At 30.9% G+C, this 21327-nt stretch overlaps 1 protein-coding gene across 8 annotated transcripts in view; it reads right to left on the reverse strand.

The window, feature by feature from the left end:
* Positions 1-212: 212 nt before the first annotated feature.
* Positions 213-21327, reverse strand: part of LOC107451303 (uncharacterized) — a 62293-nt gene continuing 41178 nt past the window's right edge. For 5 of the 8 annotated variants that reach the window (XR_015435902.1, XM_087169188.1, XM_043050766.3 and 2 more), the window contains one exon: positions 6229-9022. Coding sequence is in view for 5 of the 8 variants with exons in the window: in XM_087169188.1 (XP_087025314.1) it covers positions 8468-9013 (546 nt within the window). In the remaining 3 variants the exon portion in view is untranslated. Of the gene's footprint in view, positions 1314-6228; positions 9023-15106; positions 17454-21327 lie in introns of those variants that run through there. The other 3 variants (XR_015435903.1, XR_006226120.3, XM_016067356.4) reach the window with 2 other exon arrangements.

The raw sequence follows: 21327 nt of genomic DNA on the forward strand, positions 1-21327 counted from the left end.
AAGCTAAAATCATAATGTGTGAGTACGATACATTCGCACATGATAAGATATATATATATACATATATATATATATATATATATATATATATATATATATATATATATATATATATATATATATATATATATATATATATATATATATATATATATATATATATATATATATATATATATATATATATATATATATATATATATATAACCCCCACTCTGTACTTCACTGTTTCTTACGGAGTTAAAATAGTATGTTTTTGAATTCCACAGCTGTGACATCAACTGACTTTCTTTTTTCCAGGCATCTGTAGTCCATTCTTGCTTTCGAGGAGGACGACGTGTTTAGATTCGTTGATACTCAATGGTTGCTATTATAGGCAGTATCTCTCTTTAACGAGGCTATTGAAACATTCGTAAACCTTTACGATAAATGTCCAAACAATGGCGACATCTACGTTGAAAAATTGTCTAATCAGTGTAGTTCATTTTTTAATGGAGGTTATTTAGCTTCAAATATCTTTTATTGTTTCATTTTCTTGTGCTTTAAACGAAACTTACTTTCTGAATTACTCACGTATGTGCATAGATTGACTCTAATGAATATGAGAATGAGAAACGATTCTTATGGTAATGAACGATTCATTCAGATGATATTGTATATACTGATTCTGCTTGTTACATTTTAGGCTGAGAAACCACTTCAAAATAAGAAGGTGGTGGTGCACTAGGAGACACTGAATCGTGATAGTCCATTGATCCATAGGGTGCAGATCGAATCGAACCACTCATTAGTTGACCTTCAGTGCATGGTTCACTTCTTGCTTGACTAAGTTGTGCAGCAACAGAAGCAATACCAACAACAACAGGCAATCCAGTCTGCACATCAGTAAGAGTTATGTGCCGACTGTTTGAGGCGGCGTGTTGTGGAGAGATGGGACTTTGCTGATTCATTATTGGATTCAAGGGACTTTGTCGGTTTATGGATTGAGCAATAGAATTTTGCTCATTTATTGCAGGATTATTGCAACTTCGCTGGTTTAGTGCTGGAGAAACTGGAACTGAATCTTCAGATTCGCTGTCATTTCCATACTCTTCGCAGCAAGCGCTGCAAAGACAATAAAGAAACAAAATAAATGTGATGGTCACTGCTATGCCTACAACTATCCAAATAAATAAATTGTCAATATCTTTTTTGGATTCATTTGCAGTGCTTTGAAAATCTCTCATGATGCGAGCTTTTCCATCCCCATCTATATATACATTCATCCAACCTTCGTATTCCAAATAAACTTTATGATTTTGCATTTCCAATCACTAAAAAAATAAAAAAGTAGTCAGAAAACTAATTTTTTTTGTAACTTTTAGCATTGAAAATTGATAGTAATCCCCTCCCCCTAAAAATTGTTGAATCTACAAAAATATTTTTTTTTTCCTGTAGAAACCATTTCTGTTAAAACAAAGGGTTACGGGGATACTCTAAGAATTCCCAATAATTTTTTTTAACCATTTCCAACTGCTGAAAAACGTAGAAAATCATCAAATAAAATAAATTATGAAAAAATTTCAAGAAAAAAAACATAGCATTGTATATTAGAAAAAGAAATTAGCATTGTATATTGGAAAAGAAATTAGCATCGTATATTAGAAATTAGCATTGTATATTAGAAAAAGAAATTAGCATTTTATATTAGAAACAATTTGTTTGTGTTCTCAATTCTAATTTAACCATGCAGATATGAGACTATATAGACTTTCACACACTTGAAGTGAGTTATACTATTTAATCTAAATTATAGTTTCAATAAAAAAAATGGACTATTGAAAGGAGCTATTAATTAGTATGGAAGATAACTTTTTTGTAAACCTTGTGTTCCAAACGTTACTGCTAAAAAAAGAATTACTGTTGTCCAGAATATTGAAATGGATAAACATGTAAGAGATGTTCATCTTGTTTAAACACGAAATTAAACATAAAAACGTTAAATCTAATTAATTTATCCACAGGATCAACGAAATCATCTTTTTAGAAAGATTTATGGAACCTTCAGATATTCCCTTAGAAAAGCTGAATAATTCTAAATTTTGCTAGTTTTTACAAAGACACACTGATCATGTTAGACTTCACGAATCCACAGTACAAAAGAATTAAATTTTTTTTGTTGTACTTAAACCCTGAACATATCTGGAGATACCTTTTAAGGAGGAAAATAAATTGTAATAATTTATTTTCATTTTGAGGGCGTTTTTGAGGTTTTTAATGTCATTTTATGCAATTTTTAAGCATTACCTGACGGATTTTTTAGCTTTTCAAAACCCGGACTTTAAAAATTTTCTCACACTAATTCTACGGAAATAACGTGTTAAAAAAATTTAAACAACGATCAGAGGACGACCTTTAATGACTCGTTGTAGTTCATATATTTACCTCTCTCCCCTTCCCAGCGAAATAATAATTTCTGATACTTACAGAGTAAGGATATACTTTATGATCGTAAAGAAGAAACTTAAGCATTTTATTAATACTATTGAAAGAAAGGCAGATAATTTGTACAATCCATTTCGATAATTTAGGCCAGCGGTAATTCGATAATTTGATCCACACAAAATTTAAACAATTTTGTGCGGATCAGCAATTTTGCAAACAAAAGAAAAAAAAGTGAGACCAATTAACAATTAGATATACAAGTAATGAATATTGTGAAAAAACAAATCGACACACCTACATACGTATGACGAATATTATATATATATATATATATATATATATATATATATATATATATATATATATATATATATATATATATATATATATATATATATATATATATATATATATATATATATATATATATATATATATATATATATATATATATATATATATATGTATATATAAGTTCAAAATGAAGAATAAAACAAAGAAAAATTATAGACATATGAAAAAAAGGGGGTGGGAAATAATAAGTAAAAAAATAACAAACAACATTTTATTAAAAAGAAAAAAAAATAACAAACAACATTTTATTAAAAAGAAAAAAAAATGAATTGTTAATTAAAAAGCCGGAAAAAAAAGATATAATCCTTTCTTCAGCCCACACGATTATATCCGGAAAACAGAGTGCTGTTAGTATCTAATGAGGTATCTAATGAGTGCTGTTTATTTGCAGCGTAAGCGCAATAAATGAAACTTATTGTTTTTCTTAACTTTCTTAGTGTTTTCTTGTATTTATTATTTATTTTATATATATATATATATATATATATATATATATATATATATATATATATATATATATATATATATATATATATATATATATATATATATATATATATATATATATATATATATATATATATATATATATATATATATATGTATATATATATATATATATATATATATATATATATATATATATATATATATATATATATATATATATATATATATATATATATATATATATATATATATATATATATATATATATATATATATATATATATATATATATATATATATATATATATATATATATACATTCAAGCGCAAAAATTAAAAAACAGGAAATCTCCAAAATGTGATTCTCGTTAGGATGCACTTCTCTACTCTACACAGTATTTTAGATAAAAAAAGAAAACAATTATCATAAGATGCTGGGTACCGGGCTGCAAATTTACAGTCCAGCAAACTTTAACGACTTGATCTCTTTTTTGGAGATATTTCTCTTGGTAGTAGTTGGTCATAATTACAATGCAAGCTTTTTTAATTCAAAATTTGTAACCTAAACAAAAAAAAAAAAACATTAAGTTTTTTATTTATGAAAATGCAAAACGGGAGAGCGGATCGCTAAACGCCGCTTGATTGGAAAATCGCTACCAAACTCGGCAGCTGCCCAGTACCACGCTATTTGTGATGTGACTCACGGGTTGGAAACCTCAGTTGTACATCTGCTGGATAATATAAGCGTAGCTTAATTCTGACCCGGCCCCAGTAACGTGCATCCAAGGGAATGCAGGTGAAACGTCGTACTGGAAACCTTGAAGTAGTCAACACGGTGACCCAACGGCACGCTGCACAGGTACCCCGCGTCACGCTTGATAAACAGCAATACGTGACGACGGATAAAATAGGAGTAATACTATTAAAGCTATGTTCGAAAAGGCATTTCGAACATTAGCTTTAATAGTATTTACAGAAATTTACCGACAACCAATCGACTTGAATGGTTTACAAAGTATACTTAACAAATGGAAGAAACATGCTTTAAAAAGCAGCAAATAGTTAAAGAAAGATTACACAAAAAGAGCTCGGGCTGCAAGGACTGGCTCACAAAAACACGGGACAGCAAAGCAGTTAATCTTAGCATTGAATCTTTCGTCTGAGTCTGTCTAGTTATCTTCGGTTTGATGGGCACGTTCTTTTTAGCGCTGAGTGATTTACATTCAGATTTAAACTCAACTTCTGATTGGCAACTGTGCAATTCACACATTTACTTTTATAAGAGCAGTCGCTCGTATTGTGACAAGTTTGACCGCAGTATGCACAAACTTCCTCATTACGACTATCTTTGGCCATGAGGCCGAAATGATTATACTTATAGCACCTCAGTGCTCTTAGGTATTCATTCACCACGTGAATTTTCCAACCAAGTTTGACGCTAGACTTCTTAAAAATTCTATTGGAAGTTTTCGAGTCGACCCTCACGACTCTATGGTTTTCTTTTTTTTGTCCTTATGGGAAAGACTACTTCCATTTTTTATTCTTCAGTTCTTCATTTTGTTCTCGGAGTCTTGTTTCAAGCTCTTCCTTCGATATTTCGGACTCTACGTGAAAGAGCATTATCCTTGGCGACTTCTTAGTAGGCTTTTCACAAAAGTACTTCTCGTCTAAACCCTGACTCTCAAAACCCTTAGTTAGTTTTCTAACGTCGCGTTTGGATTCCATTCGGATCAGAACTCCCCCGTTTTTAACTTTTTTTTAGTCTCTTAACACCTAAGCAAAGCTCCGAGGGCTTGATGTTTTGCTTGAGGAACTTTTCAGTCCTTTCAGAGGAACCAGTTTCTTTGGGTCTCAAAATAACATCGTCGTCAGGCTTAGCCTTGTGAACAAGAGTACTGTCTTAGCAACATCTGCATACGTTTTGGTCCCTTTTTTAATCTTCGTATTGTTTATTTCGTTTGAAGCTCTTTCTGCTTCTAGTTGCAATGTCTTGATGTAAGATCAAACCTCGTTTCGTTGCTGGATAATATAATATAGTCAAAGAAATTCATTAGTAGGAAGAACGTGAAATATAATTTTACAATAGGTTACTAAGCTTTATGATCTTTAACATATTTTTTATTTTGTTAAAAATCATGAATCAAAATTTATTAATTTATTTTATCCATTTTTGTAACTGTAAAAGACAGACTAAGTATGTAAGTATAACTACATGCCAAAGGGAAGTTAATAAGACTTATTGACATTGATTTTGAACTTAAACATTAATATATAAAATATTCGTAGTTATGATTAGAAAAGTATCCTCCAATTCGCTGATCTATCAGATATATTTGTCCTATTTTACTTTTAGTGAATTATTCTGTCTTGTTTCGGTCTTAATAAAACATTGAACAGACTAAATCGTCAATCTTTTTATAAGTATCATACAAGTATCATACATAAGTTATCATACATAAGTTTTTATAAGTATCATACATAAGTATCATACATTGTATCTACACATACATTTATGGATTTTTCACTATAAATTACAGGACAGAGATCATAATTATTTTCTGAGAGATCATGACTATTGCTTTTAAAAGTAATAGTACTTGAAAAATTTTATCTTGATTCTCTTAAATTAGAAGCTAAATTTACAAATTTTTGGAACCTAAGGAATTAGCTTTTTTTTTCTCTCTATAAATGTGTCTTTTATTTATTATTAGCTGTGGTAATCACGGATACTATATCGATTCTCTTTGTGGCAAACAAATCAAGCCACTTTTAGTCCCATAGTGGACTGATCTTAAATCATAGTTCCCAGTAGATTACCAAATTTAAGCATCGCTGGTAGTTTCGTAAACCGAAAGTCTACATAAGATTTGTCCGAAATGCATAATGGAATGATTCATCTCCACTTCTATCTCAAAAACCTAACAATTTACTAAAAGAACAAGGTTTAAGCATTAAGAAAACTGTTGAATGAAAGAACATTCTGAAAGAGGAGTTAAAAAATGGTTTCTAAATATTTTATTCCTAATTAAAAAGAAATTGTTTCGAGTACAGGTGTGCATTACGTAAATTACATAGTATTTTCAAGAGTTAAATCAATCCTTGAAATAAATACCCGATCCTTGTATGGCTGATCCTAGCTGCCTTGCTCTCCTCCCCCCCCCCTTCCATTTTCTTCCATGTAACGTTTAACCTATTCGGGACGAGTGATTCATAAAAATATTCGTATTAAATCAGGATGGGGGGAATAAATAGCAGTACCTTAAATGTGGTCATAGCTAATTTAAGCAGACTCTTATTTTGCTTTCACTTTAATCAATATTAGTCTAACCACATATCTAATCATTGTTAGTTCAAAGTGTAATAATATAATTTTTATTTTGAACTAAGCAGTGATGAATTAAATAAATCAAACTATTATAACCCCGCCCATTAATAAACTGCTAAAGAATTAGTCTGGTTGCCAGCTTTATCTTTTTACCCTGATTGATAGCGTTTCATACTGGCGGGTATTTGTGACTGTCTGTGCAAAAGGGTTAACGGTAATCATTTTTAAGACTCTGCTTTTTTATTTAAAAAAATAAGAACTTCTTTATTGCTCTTTTATTTGATGCTTCTTTATTTATTTGATTATTACTTACTATTATTTGATGCTTCTTTATTTATTTGATTATTACTTACTATTATTTGATGCTTCTTTATTTATTTGATTATTACTTACTATTATTTGATGCTTCTTTATTTATTTGATTATTACTTACTATTATTTGATGCTTCTTTATTTATTTGATAATTACTTACTATTATTTGATGCTTTTTATTTATTTGATTATTACTTACTATTATTTGATGCTTCTTTATTTTTTACCCAAGGCTACGACTTACAGAATCTGTATCCCCAACACTCAATTAAACTCTGTTTGCATCTTAGCATCCACACTCTTAGCGCCTCAAAAAAAAAGTTTTCCATGGTTGTTGTTGATAGTTCATTACCCAATACTCAGACTGACATCTACTACTAGTACCTTCATCCAATGAGATCTTAAAAATTTTATGATATGTTTTAATCGGCATATTGTATAGTTAATTACATAAAACTAAAGAATTTTTTTCCCCACAGAAACCTCAATTATTAAAAAAAAATATTACTTGGATGTGAATAAATGTTCTTCTATTAACATCTTCATTTGCAATCATTTCCAAAAAATTATATACATATATTTGTCGTAGGCTAATTAATAAAGCCGTCACTTTGTAAATGTCTTTGGAATTTACTTTACCCTGTCATTATGTCGCATACTCATATAGAAATGTTAGAGAAATTTCGCAATTTCACGTAGAAATCTTACATGTTTTCGTATGTATGTGCCACGCAAGTTCTGTGGTGTGTTCTTTCTGTGTAGAGTCTAAGACATGACTAAGCCTAACGAACAAAAACAGTTTTTATTGTATAAAATATGCAGCTTACTGTGTCGTTAAATAAAAACATAACAGTTGTAGATTACAACTAAACATCGGCATTATAGTGAATTAAACTCGCTGAAACCTGGAACGAACCCACAGTCACCACTGCATTCCTCCTTCTACCAGACTGATTTCTTACTTTCTTCACCAAACTGCTTTTTATAACACCATTTAAAGATGGTGCCACTTTGCGAAAGATAACTTTCAAAGAATTGTTGATTTAGCAGATAATTTGCATAGCGCATAAAATGTTTCCAACACGGAGATTCTGTAGTAATTGCGCTGAGAAAACACGCGTGCGTGAACATGCAATTTGCACCGAATAAGTGTTAAATATCTCAATGAAAGAGAAACTCTCTAGAACTAGCTCTAGAACTTTCACGTATCATCTCCGCACGTTCTCCACACTCTGAACTGATAGCACATGAAACACAAAAACTCCTCAAACTACAAAGGATCGTGCACATTAATAGTGCATGTTCCTGGTCTCGTTGGAAAGGGGGAATTAATAACTACTAAAAAAATAACTTAATTAATAACTAGGGGAATATACATTCATGAGATAAGATTCTTAGAAAGATATAAGATTCTTAGATTCATTGTAAATAACATAATTTTACATTGTATTTTTTCCTAGATTTCTAGAATAAATCATGTTGTGGAAACTAAGCTAGTTCCAGATAAGTAAATGAATGAAAGTATTCAATATGTCATAGACTCTGATTACTGTGCTATGAAAAACTCGAAATGATCGAGTCATTACACGATGCTATTGTGTTTACTTTTTATTACATTTTGAGTGTGGAACTATTTCTAAATAAGAGGGTGGTGGTGCGCTCGGTGAAACTGAATCATGATAGTCCATTGATCCATAAGGTGCAGATCGAATCGAATCACTCATTAGTTGTCCGTCAGTGGATGGTGGCTCACTTCTCGCTTGACTAAGTTGTGCAGAAACGGAAGCAATATCAACAACAACAGGAAATCCAGTCTGCATATCAGTAGTAGTTATGCAACGCCTGTTCTCCGGGGCGGGGTGTTCTGTTACTGGCGAATTAATCACTGGAGAAACTTGAGCTGTAGCATCGGGTTCGTAGTTTTGCCTATAGTGACGGCAGCAGGCGCATGTAAGACATATAAGAACCATAGCCAATATGCAGGTCAATGCTATGGATACAGTTTTCCATATGTTTATAGAGAAGAAATCTTCCATGGATCTGTCTGCTGTGTTCTGAAAATCTTCCATCATGTGAACTCTTCCACTCTCATCAAAATAGGCATCCCTCCAACCTTTGCCTTCCCAATTAACTTTAACATTTTGCATTTCCTTCAACTGAAAAATTTAAAAAAAATAGTCAGGAAAAAAAATGAATTTTTTAAAAAATGTTTAGCAATGAAAATTATTAGTAATTTTTTTAAAATCTGTTTTAACAATTCATCAGGGATAACTTTTTTAAATTCCAAACCTCTGACACTTCCTTCTTCCAAATAATTTAGAAAAATGAAAATAACTGTGAAAATTTAAAATAGATTATTATTTGAATAATAAGTTCGAAAACTGGTCATCTCCAACAAAACTAGTTTTACAGGAGAGACAAAAAAACTGAATAATTAAGTATCAGCTTGAGAGCTTTTTTTTTTTAAAAAATTTCTATATTAAAATATGACTGATTACAAAATATTCTATCAAAATATTGAACGACAACGTCACTCAACTTCGATGATAAAAGTAAATAAACCTTGGAGATGACCAGTTTTCAGATAAAACCTTAAAACGAATGCTATACTTTATTTTTAAGAAGTGAAAATGTTAAAAGTTTGTCATTTGGAAATAAAATGAAGACTTTATTTAAGTATTGGACAACATATTCATTGTTATTTGTGTAAATTCAGAAATCTTTTGTGCTGGGCACTAACAAATTTCTTCATAGAAAATCAAAAATTTTTGTATCGTATTTTTTTTTTTTGATGTTTGCAATTTTCTGTACTTTATGGTAACTCAACCAAAATATGCTTCCTTAACTGTTAACTGGTTATAACCAGTTAACAGTTAAGGAAGCATATTTTGAATATATAGCGCCACTTATATAGCGCTATATATAGCGCCTCATTAAGGGTACCTTTTTTGTGCAGAGTAAATATTATTTTGCATAAACCACCAATGACAGGAGACTCTTCAACTTCACCTTGTGTAGTGCTCTTATAAGTAAAATTACTATAATGTGACACTTGAAACTGTTGTTTCGCCTTTCCAGCTTATCCATTAGGAGCATTTGGACAACACATTTTTCTTATTATGATCCGTCAGCGGCATTTGAAGTCAAGTATTTTTTCGTCCTCTTACGAAGTTAAATTTCGAAAGCGTTTTTCGTTAAATTTATTATTGCCCTTATTTTGTTGCTATTGTTTTGTTTTGTTAATGAACTTAAGTGAGTGAGACGGAAAGGCTGCTGAAGCTGTTCTTGTAGGTTTGTAGTACAGAAAATAATTAAAAGTGTAAAGACAAAACAATAATAATGAAGGATATTTTTCTTTAAAAATATGCAATCAGTAAAACATTCTTCCAATAAAGCCCATCTGGGAAAACATTCACAAAAAAGATGTTTATTTCGTTGATTAAATTATAAATTGCAACTATATCAGTGATATTTCCTACTGAATCATCCATAACTAAATTCAGATTATGCGATGTACAATGCACATGATCGGTATTGTCATATCGCTTTTCAATTCAACTTGTAAGCCATTATAAAAACCTTTCATAACGGCAGCTCCGTCAAAGCGTTGCCCTTAACATTTTTCCAAAAAAAATATCTATTTTTTTTCTCCCTAAAGAGCTGCACACTTTTTTTCCGTTAGATCTTCAGCTTTTTGGTTTTTTAGGGAAATAAAGACTAAGAATGGTCCACCAATTTTTATATTTTCTTTGCTATTAATAGAAACATGCCTTCTTACAATGATCAGTTAGGGATACATTTTTTCGTGGTATCTACAATAATCGAAAAGAATTGAGATTTTTTTATTACTTCTAGTATGCTGTTATTTCATTTTGTTTTTATTATCCACTACTTACTTCATTTTGAGTTCTAACACTTATATATTTAATTTAGCATTGAGCATTTTCTAAGTGGCTTTTCCGTACCAGAAAGACTGATCCTGAATGGAGTTAACATCACTTTTCGCTGGTCTTCCATAAGAACATGATCTGAATAAAATACATCTGATTTCATTAAAATCCTGCGTCTGTTTCCCTGCTCGGTCCGACTGCATCATTTTACATTTATATATATATATATATATATATATATATATATATATATATATATATATATATATATATATATATATATATATATATATATATATATATATATATATATATATATATATATATATATATATATATATATATATATATATATATATATATATATATATATATATATATATATATATATATATATATATATGTAATACAAGAATTAAATACTTTTGTATTAATAAAAGAACTAAAACTCTTTCGTTTTCATAAAATGTCTTTGTTAAAGAATAAGCGTAGAGAGATTCTATTTTGGGAATTCAAGGCTGAAAACATACCATTGAAATATAAATAGATTTATATTTCAAAGGAAGAGTTATTTATAGAATCGTGCCCTTTTTCAATTCCATATAAGGAAGCAGAAATGATTTTCCTTAATGCGTAAGGTTACAAGGAATGTACGAATGTGCCTTTTTACTCCAAATCTATGTTGGTATAAAACGTAAGAGCGCATAGTTTTGCGTGTCCTTTTCATCATAATGTGATCCTGATAAGCTGTGCCGGAATTGTCCGGAGTCTTGTCCATTCCCCTCCCGTAAGGAGCTTGGACGTCAATTGTTAGCAATACCAGCCTACATTTAATAAACCTGTTTAGAACGTCTGATGGCTTATGACTGCAATTATTTCAAGCTAAATACAACACTAATAACAGGGTTGGAGCCCTGTTATTTTTTATTTTTGTTACCCTTTAATATTTTTTCTTCTCATAATTGATACTGAATTACCATATGCTTTATTAGGGTTGCAGACTTGCAAAGATTTTTGTTTGTCTATTGACTGTGTCGGGCCAGTTGTTACTCAATTTGGTAAGAGATTGATCACCTCTGCTAATTCTAACAGTGACAACTTATCTTTGCACATTAGACAACAAAATTCTCAAAATGTTAAAGTTAAAAGCATCGAAAAAATGAATGTTAAGGATGTTTCAGTAAAAGTAAACATCAAAAAATAGAAAGAAAGAATGTCCAAAAAGTTCAAATGATTCGAAGATAGATCTAGGTAATGGATGCGTTCATTATCAGGTTAATATCGACGAAAAAATATGTAAAGGGTAACAAAAATAAAAAATAGAAGGAAAAATAGGAAAAAGAAAGAATGGACCAAGAAACTGATTATAAAAACAAAATAACTAAAGAAATTTAAGTAAACAAAATTTTGAAAAAGTACATGTATCAAAGCATAGGAAATATCAAACCACAAATGCTGAAATTAAATTCTGAATAAATAACACTTGTTGTCCAGTTCATTTGTATAAAAATTTTGTATATTTTTGTGTGAAAAATTTTTGAAAATTTTGGTAGAATAGTTGTATTTCTTCAAGTAAATAATCATTTAACCACACAGAATCTTAAATTCTGATTAAATGACGCTTGTTGTCTATTTCATTTGCATAAAAATTTTGTATATTTTTGTGTGAAAAATTTTTGAAAATTTTAGTAGATTAGTTTTATACATGTTTCATTTTTCTTTCTGTTTAGTTGTCTAAACAGATGAAGTGCATTATCATGTTGTTATTTTTGTCATTGTAAATAATTTTTTTCTTCTTTATATAATTGAAAAAATGTTGTTTGTAGTAAGGAAAAAGGAACAATCGTACCAACCTAAAAATTTTAAATTTAAAGTATTCTAAATTTTTTTTTTATTTTTTTGGCTCACCAAAAATTTTTTTTGGGGGGGATGTAATACAAGAATTAAATACTTTTGTATTAATAAAAGAACTAAAACTCTTTCGTTTTCATAAAATGTCTTTGTTAAAGAATAAGCGTAGAGAGATTCTATTTTGGGAATTCAAGGCTGAAAACATACCATTGAAATATAAATAGATTTATATTTCAAAGGAAGAGTTATTTATAGAATCGTGCCCTTTTTCAATTCCATATAAGGAAGCAGAAATGATTTTCCTTAATGCGTAAGGTTACAAGGAATGTACGAATGTGCCTTTTTACTCCAAATCTATGTTGGTATAAAACGTAAGAGCGCATAGTTTTGCGTGTCCTTTTCATCATAATGTGATCCTGATAAGCTGTGCCGGAATTGTCCGGAGTCTTGTCCATTCCCCTCCCGTAAGGAGCTTGGACGTCAATTGTTAGCAATACCAGCCTACATTTAATAAACCTGTTTAGAACGTCTGATGGCTTATGACTGCAATTATTTCAAGCTAAATACAACACTAATAACAGGGTTGGAGCCCTGTTATTACATATATATATATATATCATATCAACCATTTTCAGCATTTAAGTAACATTTGGATATAGAAACTTACTTATTTTAACTACAGGCTTTAATTAAAAAGTAGCTAATTCAAACTTTCATGCTTTAATAACAATGGCTTTAGCAATAAAAAAAATTTGAAAATAATAATTAATTTTAAATCATATGTTTTATTCAAATCAACTTATTTTAATAATTTTTATCAACTAAATAAAAAATGAAAATGGTTAACATTTGGGCATAAAAACAAAGTGACTGTGATCGGGGGCTGGTTGGCTAAAAAATGATGACTTCAGAGATGCCCGAAAGAAAAAAACTAATTTTTATCCGCCAATTTTTACCACTAAAAAGGGAAATGACACAAAATTGTTCAACATGAAAAACACTCTAATTTTCAGTGTAGTGCTTCATTTTTTATAAACCTGAGCTATTAGCTGTCACTCTCTCTCTTTCTTTTTTCGTTGACAACATTTTCTTGTACAAATGGAGAAGGATTCAAATCTTCCGTGATTTTTGAGACTCTCTTCGTAAATTTGTGTAAATTTTTAAAACTATTAATCAATTAGTTGAACTAATTTTTGATTCTTTAAATTCAATGTACCTTTCATACAAAACAATTTTATAATTAATTTAAAAAAGGAAATTATTTGCTATCGCCAACTCGTAAAAGAAAGCTAACCCTTGTTTCACGTCACTTGTTAAGCAGTTAATTATTATCAATAATTTAAAAAAAAAACGAAAAAAATATATAAATTAATTTTTGTTTAAACTCAAACAGCTAAAGTATCATTTTTGGAATTTGTGTATTTGCTTCGAAAGTTTAGTATAGTGCATGAACTTATACACCCTCACGTTAAAAATCTTTCTCGTAGTGCAACAAATCTTTGATGTTCAGGTTGACGAATGCTTGGCTTGGTTTTTAACGTAGTACTAGAATTACACTAGTGAACTATTAGTAGTGGTCTAGGATTCTTCTTTAATGATGATCTTAAGACAATATTGGCGCATGCACAAACTTCGCGTAATTTAGATCAGAAGCCAGATGGTGGTAGTAATCACCCGGTCTCCGCACCATGTTCCTCTACCGCCTAACCGTATGTTAATTTTTCCAGCACAGAAACGACCGGGGACATTACATTAGAGTAGACTTCGATAATTCAGGATATAATCAGCGAAAGTGCAATCCAATCAGACGCACTTTAACACCGGAAATCGAACCCTGATGATCCAGCCCGTGGTAGGAGAAGAGTAAATCCACTAAAATCTACTAAATCTCACCAACTTCACGACTGAAAAAGTCAATAAAGTATACATCATTAAGATTAAGTAGATGTCAGTAACATTCTTAAGATTTATATTACTTTAGTAGTTTTTTGACCCATTACTTTGATTTTTAAATAATTGAAATTCTTTTAAATGTTTATATTTTTTGGAGAAATAAATAAAAAAATACAATAAATTTCATTTATTATATATTTTCTTTATTTATTATATATTACAATAAATTATAATAAATTTTATTTTTAATGATTGCAATTAAAAAAAAATATTTATTTTTAAATTTATTTATAAAAATTGTACATATCAATAAGTTGTTGAAGGAAAATGATAAGTCATTAATAATTTTTCATTATCATTATCAAAATACATAATATTATTTATAATAACATTATTTTTGTAAATACTTTTAGTTATGTTATTTTAATAACAAGTTGAGTAATAGTACTTTATTTACGTCGCACTAGAGTTGCACAAGGAGATGGGCAGTTGGCGACGGTAGTACGTTTAAAAATATCAAATGAATCAGTAAGTTGAAAATCAGTTGGAATCAGTAAGTTGAAAAATATCAAATGAAGGCGTTATTTGAATGGTAGGGTTGTTAAGAAAATATATAGTTCTCCTCACTTAGGTTTTCATAAAGTCAATTTTACCTCAGTTTAAAACTGGCAATTATACAGCTTTTTTGAACTAGAATTTTCATTCATAAGATTTTGTACCTCAAAATAAACGAGTATCGGCCCACTATTCAAATTCCGCCTTCAAAAATAAAGGGTATTACGTTTACAAAATAGTAATAATAAGACATTTTATATATTACTTATAATAAGCCAATTCGTTGAACACTGGCATGCTATTCATTGCGGTCTCACACATACTTGACAAAAGTTTGAACTTAAAAAGAATTGAGAAATATTAAACACTCTAATTATTTTCAAAAGTAGTAAAGTTTTAATTTTGAAAAATATAACGTGCTGTTAAATCAAAACTTCAAAACTGTATATATTATGCGTTTTAGATTTGATATTGCATAAATGTCTTTAAAAATTATGTACTACGTCTAGATACCAGTGCAATAATTCTACTGAAAATGATATGCAATTCTATTTTAAATAATGTAGGCATGATATTTAAGAATTATTATGCTTATATACAGTAAGCTTCTAAAAATTAAACTGCAACACTATGATTTGGAGAACATGCACTTTACAAACAAATTTCAGTACTATGTTTACCATAACTTTACAAACAAATTTCAATACTGTGTTCGGCAGAACATGAATTTGGCCAAAAACTTCAATATTAAGTGTCAGAGAACAGAAACTTGACAAAAGAGATTCAATCAGCAACTTGGGTGGATCAGTACTTTTCTATATTGTTTACTTGCTTCTCTGCTGCCTCTTTTGGGGTCTGATTGAGGATAAGGTTCGTGTATTTTGTGAAGAGTTTAAAGGTAGAGGAGCAGTGACGATATTCACAGAAGTACGCTCATCAGAATCACTGCTATACTTACAACGAATAGTTAATGAATACTGCTATGCTAACTTACATGAAAACTATATTTGACTTACCAAATTTTTGTAACCGTAACTTTGTTTAAATGATGATAGTAATGCATTATTTAGAACATTTATTCATTATCATCCATTGATATATGAGTAACTCTTATCACTGATTAATCATCAATGATAAGAATCCTGATTTAATGAAGATCAACAATCCCATGTTGGTTGATCGCTGAGATACAGTTACATTAATTTTAATTCATCTAGTTAGCTTAGAATACACAATTTTTTTTTAAATTGAAAAATAAGGAAAATATAGATTAGTCTGTATTTCAATATTATCCACCTATATATTTAACTACAGCCTGAGTTCCAACCTCTTTCTAGGAAAACAGGTTTGTTAAAAGTAGTTAGAAGAAACTGGAAGGAATGTTTCTCTATCAAACCATAAAAAAATACTGTTTCTAGATAGAATCGGTCTAAAGTCAGTGTTTTGTACAGTAGAACAGTTTCTAAATTCACAATAGTTAAACATTCTATTAATATGCATTATCAGCAGTTATGGATTTATCTCTTACGGTCAAAGATTTAGTTGTGAATCGATAAGAATTATTTATGAGTTGATGGGAATTTTCAGGAATTGTTAAAGTTGTATCTTATTGATCTCAAAAATTCATTCTCATTCTCTGAGAAATTCTCAGAAATTCAGATATATTGATCTCGGGAATTCATTTACTTACATTTTAATAACAGTTCATATTAAACTTAAAGTTCAAAGTAGTGTTCTCAATCAAATATTTACAGTTTTTCAAATTTATTCCTTATGAATTATTGACAATCCTTATGAATTATTGATGAATTATTGATTGCTTATGAATTATTGATGAGAATTACCAATGGACTGATCTCTAAGCTCAATCTGAATTTCAGTAGCTTCTAAATTTCACCAATGATCAATTTTTTTAGTGTTCATGATATCCTCGGTTGAGGATATACTTCAGAATAAGCAGGTGGTGGCGAGGACCCTAAAACGGGTTGACTATGAACAGAACCATAGCGTGTCGAGTATTCTGGTGTGTTGATGGAGTGGCTCCAATGGGATGGTGGCACAATTCTCACTTGGCTGTTGTGTGCGGCAATCGCAGTAATATCAATGACAACAGGAAGTCCAGTTTGTACATCTATGGTAGTGATGTACCGCCTATTTGCGGTAGAACTGGTGCGTCTAGGTAGAAGAGGTGGTGATATTTGTTCTTTGGACTTATACAATTGCCTGTAGCAGCAACTGAAGAGTACTAGTAAAAAAATAAAAAATAAGACTACGCAAAATCCAATAGCTGTCGAAGAAAGCATTATTTTTTGTAGAAAAATGCCTGAGAGTGATGATGGGGTTACATGCAGACTTCTTAATGCTCAAGACAATTGAGTTATTCAATTGTGCTATTAATCTAAGAGAAACAAATACAAATTTATAAGTTATTATGCATTTAACATACATGCTCAAAAGTTCATACAAGAGATAAAAGTTTATGAAATGAAACAAAACGCGCCACGCAGTGATGGAAGGAATATTCCTGTGACGTGGAAAAGATCAAGATATTTGAGTGAATTGGTATTCGTTTCTTGCAAGCCAGTTTCGAGTTAGAAATACTTAAGTATTTAGTTGCTAATATTCGCCTTTGAAGCTTTCGATATTATTTTTGAACCTACATCACATAAATGGGGAACGTGTGGCCTCTGTGAGTTTATTATGCGGCCTCTAGTTCTTTTATTAGTTAATATTAAAGTTAAATAATGTACTGCAATCTATTGAGCATAATATGAATCAGAATGCTGCAGTTTTGCAGTTACGACAGTTTTTCATAGCCTGAAATTGCTGCTATTCTTTCTCACTTTTCACTTTGCCAACGCCGAACAATAGATATTCTTTTGTTTTGTTTTCATTTTTGGATATGGCTAACCCTTAACTTGAAATACACTAATCCTGTTGTTCAGAAACCGTCACCCTCCAGTCACCGTAATGGTCTCTGTTCTGAGAGATAGATAATACCTACTTTTCCTCTGCTTCGAACCCCTCAGTATTCCCCTGTATGCTGCGAAATAATTTCATCGACCCTCGTAATTTTATTGACCACTGCAAAAATCTAGTTCTGTTTTATTGGGAGTACAAATTAGTTCGGCCCGTTTTTAAGAGACAGCCCTGCTGTTATGAATGCTTCATGGTGACAGCTGGTTTCTGTGGTTTCAGAGAGGTTAAACATCTGTCAATAATATTCAGTTTATATCGCTTTGAGTTTCATACAAAAACCCTGTTTTTTACTTTATTGAATATGTTAAATTTTGTGGTAACTAAGCACCATTTGCGGGAGGTTTTATGTTTTTACTTTAATTGGAAGAAAAGTGCAGCTGAAGTGCATCGAATTCTTGTAGAAGTATATGGTGGCAATGCTCCAACTGATAAATCACGTAGGGAATGGTTTCGACGTTTCAAGAATAGTGAATGAAGAATTGTGAACAGTTTTGTATACTATGAGCTGCTACAACCTGGTGATTCCATTATGGGCGATCGGTATAGGCTACAATTGATTCGTTTTAGTCGTGCCTTACGAGAAAAATGGCCGGAATGCGAGCAAAGACAAGACAAAGTTATTCTTTTCAAGAGGTGGGAAAAAGTAGTAGCCAGCGATGCATAATACTTTGATTAATCTGTTAATTCATTTAGTTCTGAAATAAATGCATTTTTGATCACAAAAAAACGGACCGAACTAATTTGTACACCCAATACTTATTCTGATATTATACCAATTACACCGGACAATACTATACGAAGTAAGTATACACTTTCTTAAAGATTCTATTTGATGCTTATTTATTTATTTTTTTACTATCAAGTCAAATTGTAAGAGAAGAAAATAAAACTTAAAAAAAGAACATTTAATGTAGAGCGGTAGTTAGATTATTTTTTACTTCTGTGAAAGTTGCTGTTGTTGTTGTTGTTCATTTACGACGCACTAGAGATGCACAATGGGCTATTGGCAACGGTCTGGGAAACATCCCTGAGGATGATCCGAAGACATGCCATCACAATTTTGATCCTCTGCGGAGGGGATGGCTCCCCCGCTTCGGTAGCCCGACGACCTGCACGCGAAGTCGAGCACTTTACGGTAGAACAGTTTAACGAGGACCAATACCGCACACCCTCGGTCCCTACGCAGGCTGATCCAAGTGGTCACCCACCCGCACACTGACCGCAGCCAGCGATGCTTGACTTCGGTGATCTGCTGGGAACCGTGTCTTAACGATCAGTCCACTGCGGGACCTTCTGTGAAAGATAAATGATGTGTTTATTGTGCAATATGGTTTTGACTACTATGAAATAATCGAATTAAACGTCACTTGAATCATAAAGAATATAAATCTTTCAATTTAATGGATGGTGTTTTCTACACTCACTGCAAGCTCTTTACTGCCTATGCGTCCAGGTTACTGTTTCCGGTAAGAAGTTTTTGGCTCACAACGTGATTATTGTGTTTTGAGACTCTCTTGTGTAGTATTTCTTGTATACGTGTATTTGTTACCTGGTTTATTATTTGTATTTTAAAAAAAAATCGTTATAAGAACCGTTCTTTGAAGACCTGTCATTTCAAGACGTAAGAAACGTCATTTGAAAAAAAGAATCGTTATAAAGCACTTCTTACCTTGTCAACAATATACCAGCTTTGAAATTTAAACCTAAAGGATAATTTGTTAAATGAACTTAATCTAGCAGCTCAAACAATGTACTAATACTAACGTATGACGGTGCACGACTTGCAACAAGAACAAACAGTAACGAAACCAAATCTGAGACTGCCAAAAAAAAAAGAGTTCTTTCTAAATCTAGCAACCATGTCAACTTTTTTTAACAATACATCTATACAAACTAAAACAAATTTTCACTCAAAATTCACCAGAACTACTTAATATCATTAATATCTAATGAAATATAGCAGATTTGAGTTCAGAAATTGTATAATTTGTTTCTCTTATTAAAAACAAAATTATGTGTTTGAAAATATCGCCTTGTCGAATAGCCTTTTGTAATAAGCAGCTGTACACTTTCTAACCGGAAGTAGAGCATGTCAAAAGCTCGAGATTGTCGTTGTTTACATTTTTATTGAAAACACCATCCATACGTAAATCTCGACAAAATGCAGTTTAAATATCAAGCATCATCAACAGGCGTCTTTAAATAATTTTGTAAGAAAAATGCCACTGCAGTTGATGTTATTAAAAAATGGCACATATACTTGGAAAAAGAGGCAGACCATTTAGTGACATTGAAGCAGTAGGCACGTTAGAACCAGAAGAAGTTAATAAATACAAACAATTGCCTCTTTCAATAAGAACTGTAACAGATCAGCATCGCGAATTTGCTGAAAATGTAACAAAGCAACTTCATGCAATTATACAAAATGTTTATTTTTCAATAAAAGCACTGATCAAACTAACTCGGCGGAAGTTTTATATTTCATTTGCACTGTAACTGAAGATATTCAGAGTTGCGAAAAACTTCTTGCGGTCAGTACACTAACTGGAAAAACTCTTTGAGTTGACTTTTTTTGAAACTTCAGAGAAATATGTCGTCGATTACAATTAAATGTCATACAACTATACAGTTTCAATCTAAATTGACTCTCTCGTGAGCGACGCGACAAACAGTGTAATGGCAACTGCTAAGTAAATACACTAATTTTTGAGAGAGAGGGAGAGAGAAATTTTTTTCCAAATCTTTTCTATTTGAATATTTAGTAGTTAGTTGCTAAGTTTTTTTTTCCTTCCTTTATATTTTATTTCCATTTTTATTATTATTATTTTTTTGCAGAATTGATGTTAGTCGGCACAATTAAAAAAGTTAGGAACCACTGAAGTACACTCTACAATTTAAATGTAATTTCTTATCACCCTTTGATGCGAAAAAAGTATTTTAAAGGTGGTCATTATGCAACATCCTTCATTTGTTCCAAAATAAACTCGTACACAAATTGTTCCATCTCCTTATTCATTAGATTTCAGGGTGATTATCAACAAACCGTAAGTGAATAAAGAACCAGTCAATGACAACAAGTGACTTCTGCTGAAATAGAGAATGTCACAGGCGCTCATGCGGACGCATTCTCGGTTCAAAATCAGCCTGACCACCTCCAAAGACTGTCTGTCGATGGTGGGATTTTTAACAGCTTTCTCGTAAATTATTTCCAAACTATCTTTCACCTTCAGCAACTTTAAGCACACTTCCGAAGCTGTTAAAATTAACCCAGCTAAAAATACAAAAGAAACCGA

Source organism: Parasteatoda tepidariorum, chromosome 8 (assembly GCF_982258835.1).
Source record: "Parasteatoda tepidariorum strain Cologne lab strain chromosome 8, Ptep-v5.0, whole genome shotgun sequence".
NCBI lineage: Eukaryota > Metazoa > Arthropoda > Arachnida > Araneae > Theridiidae > Parasteatoda > Parasteatoda tepidariorum.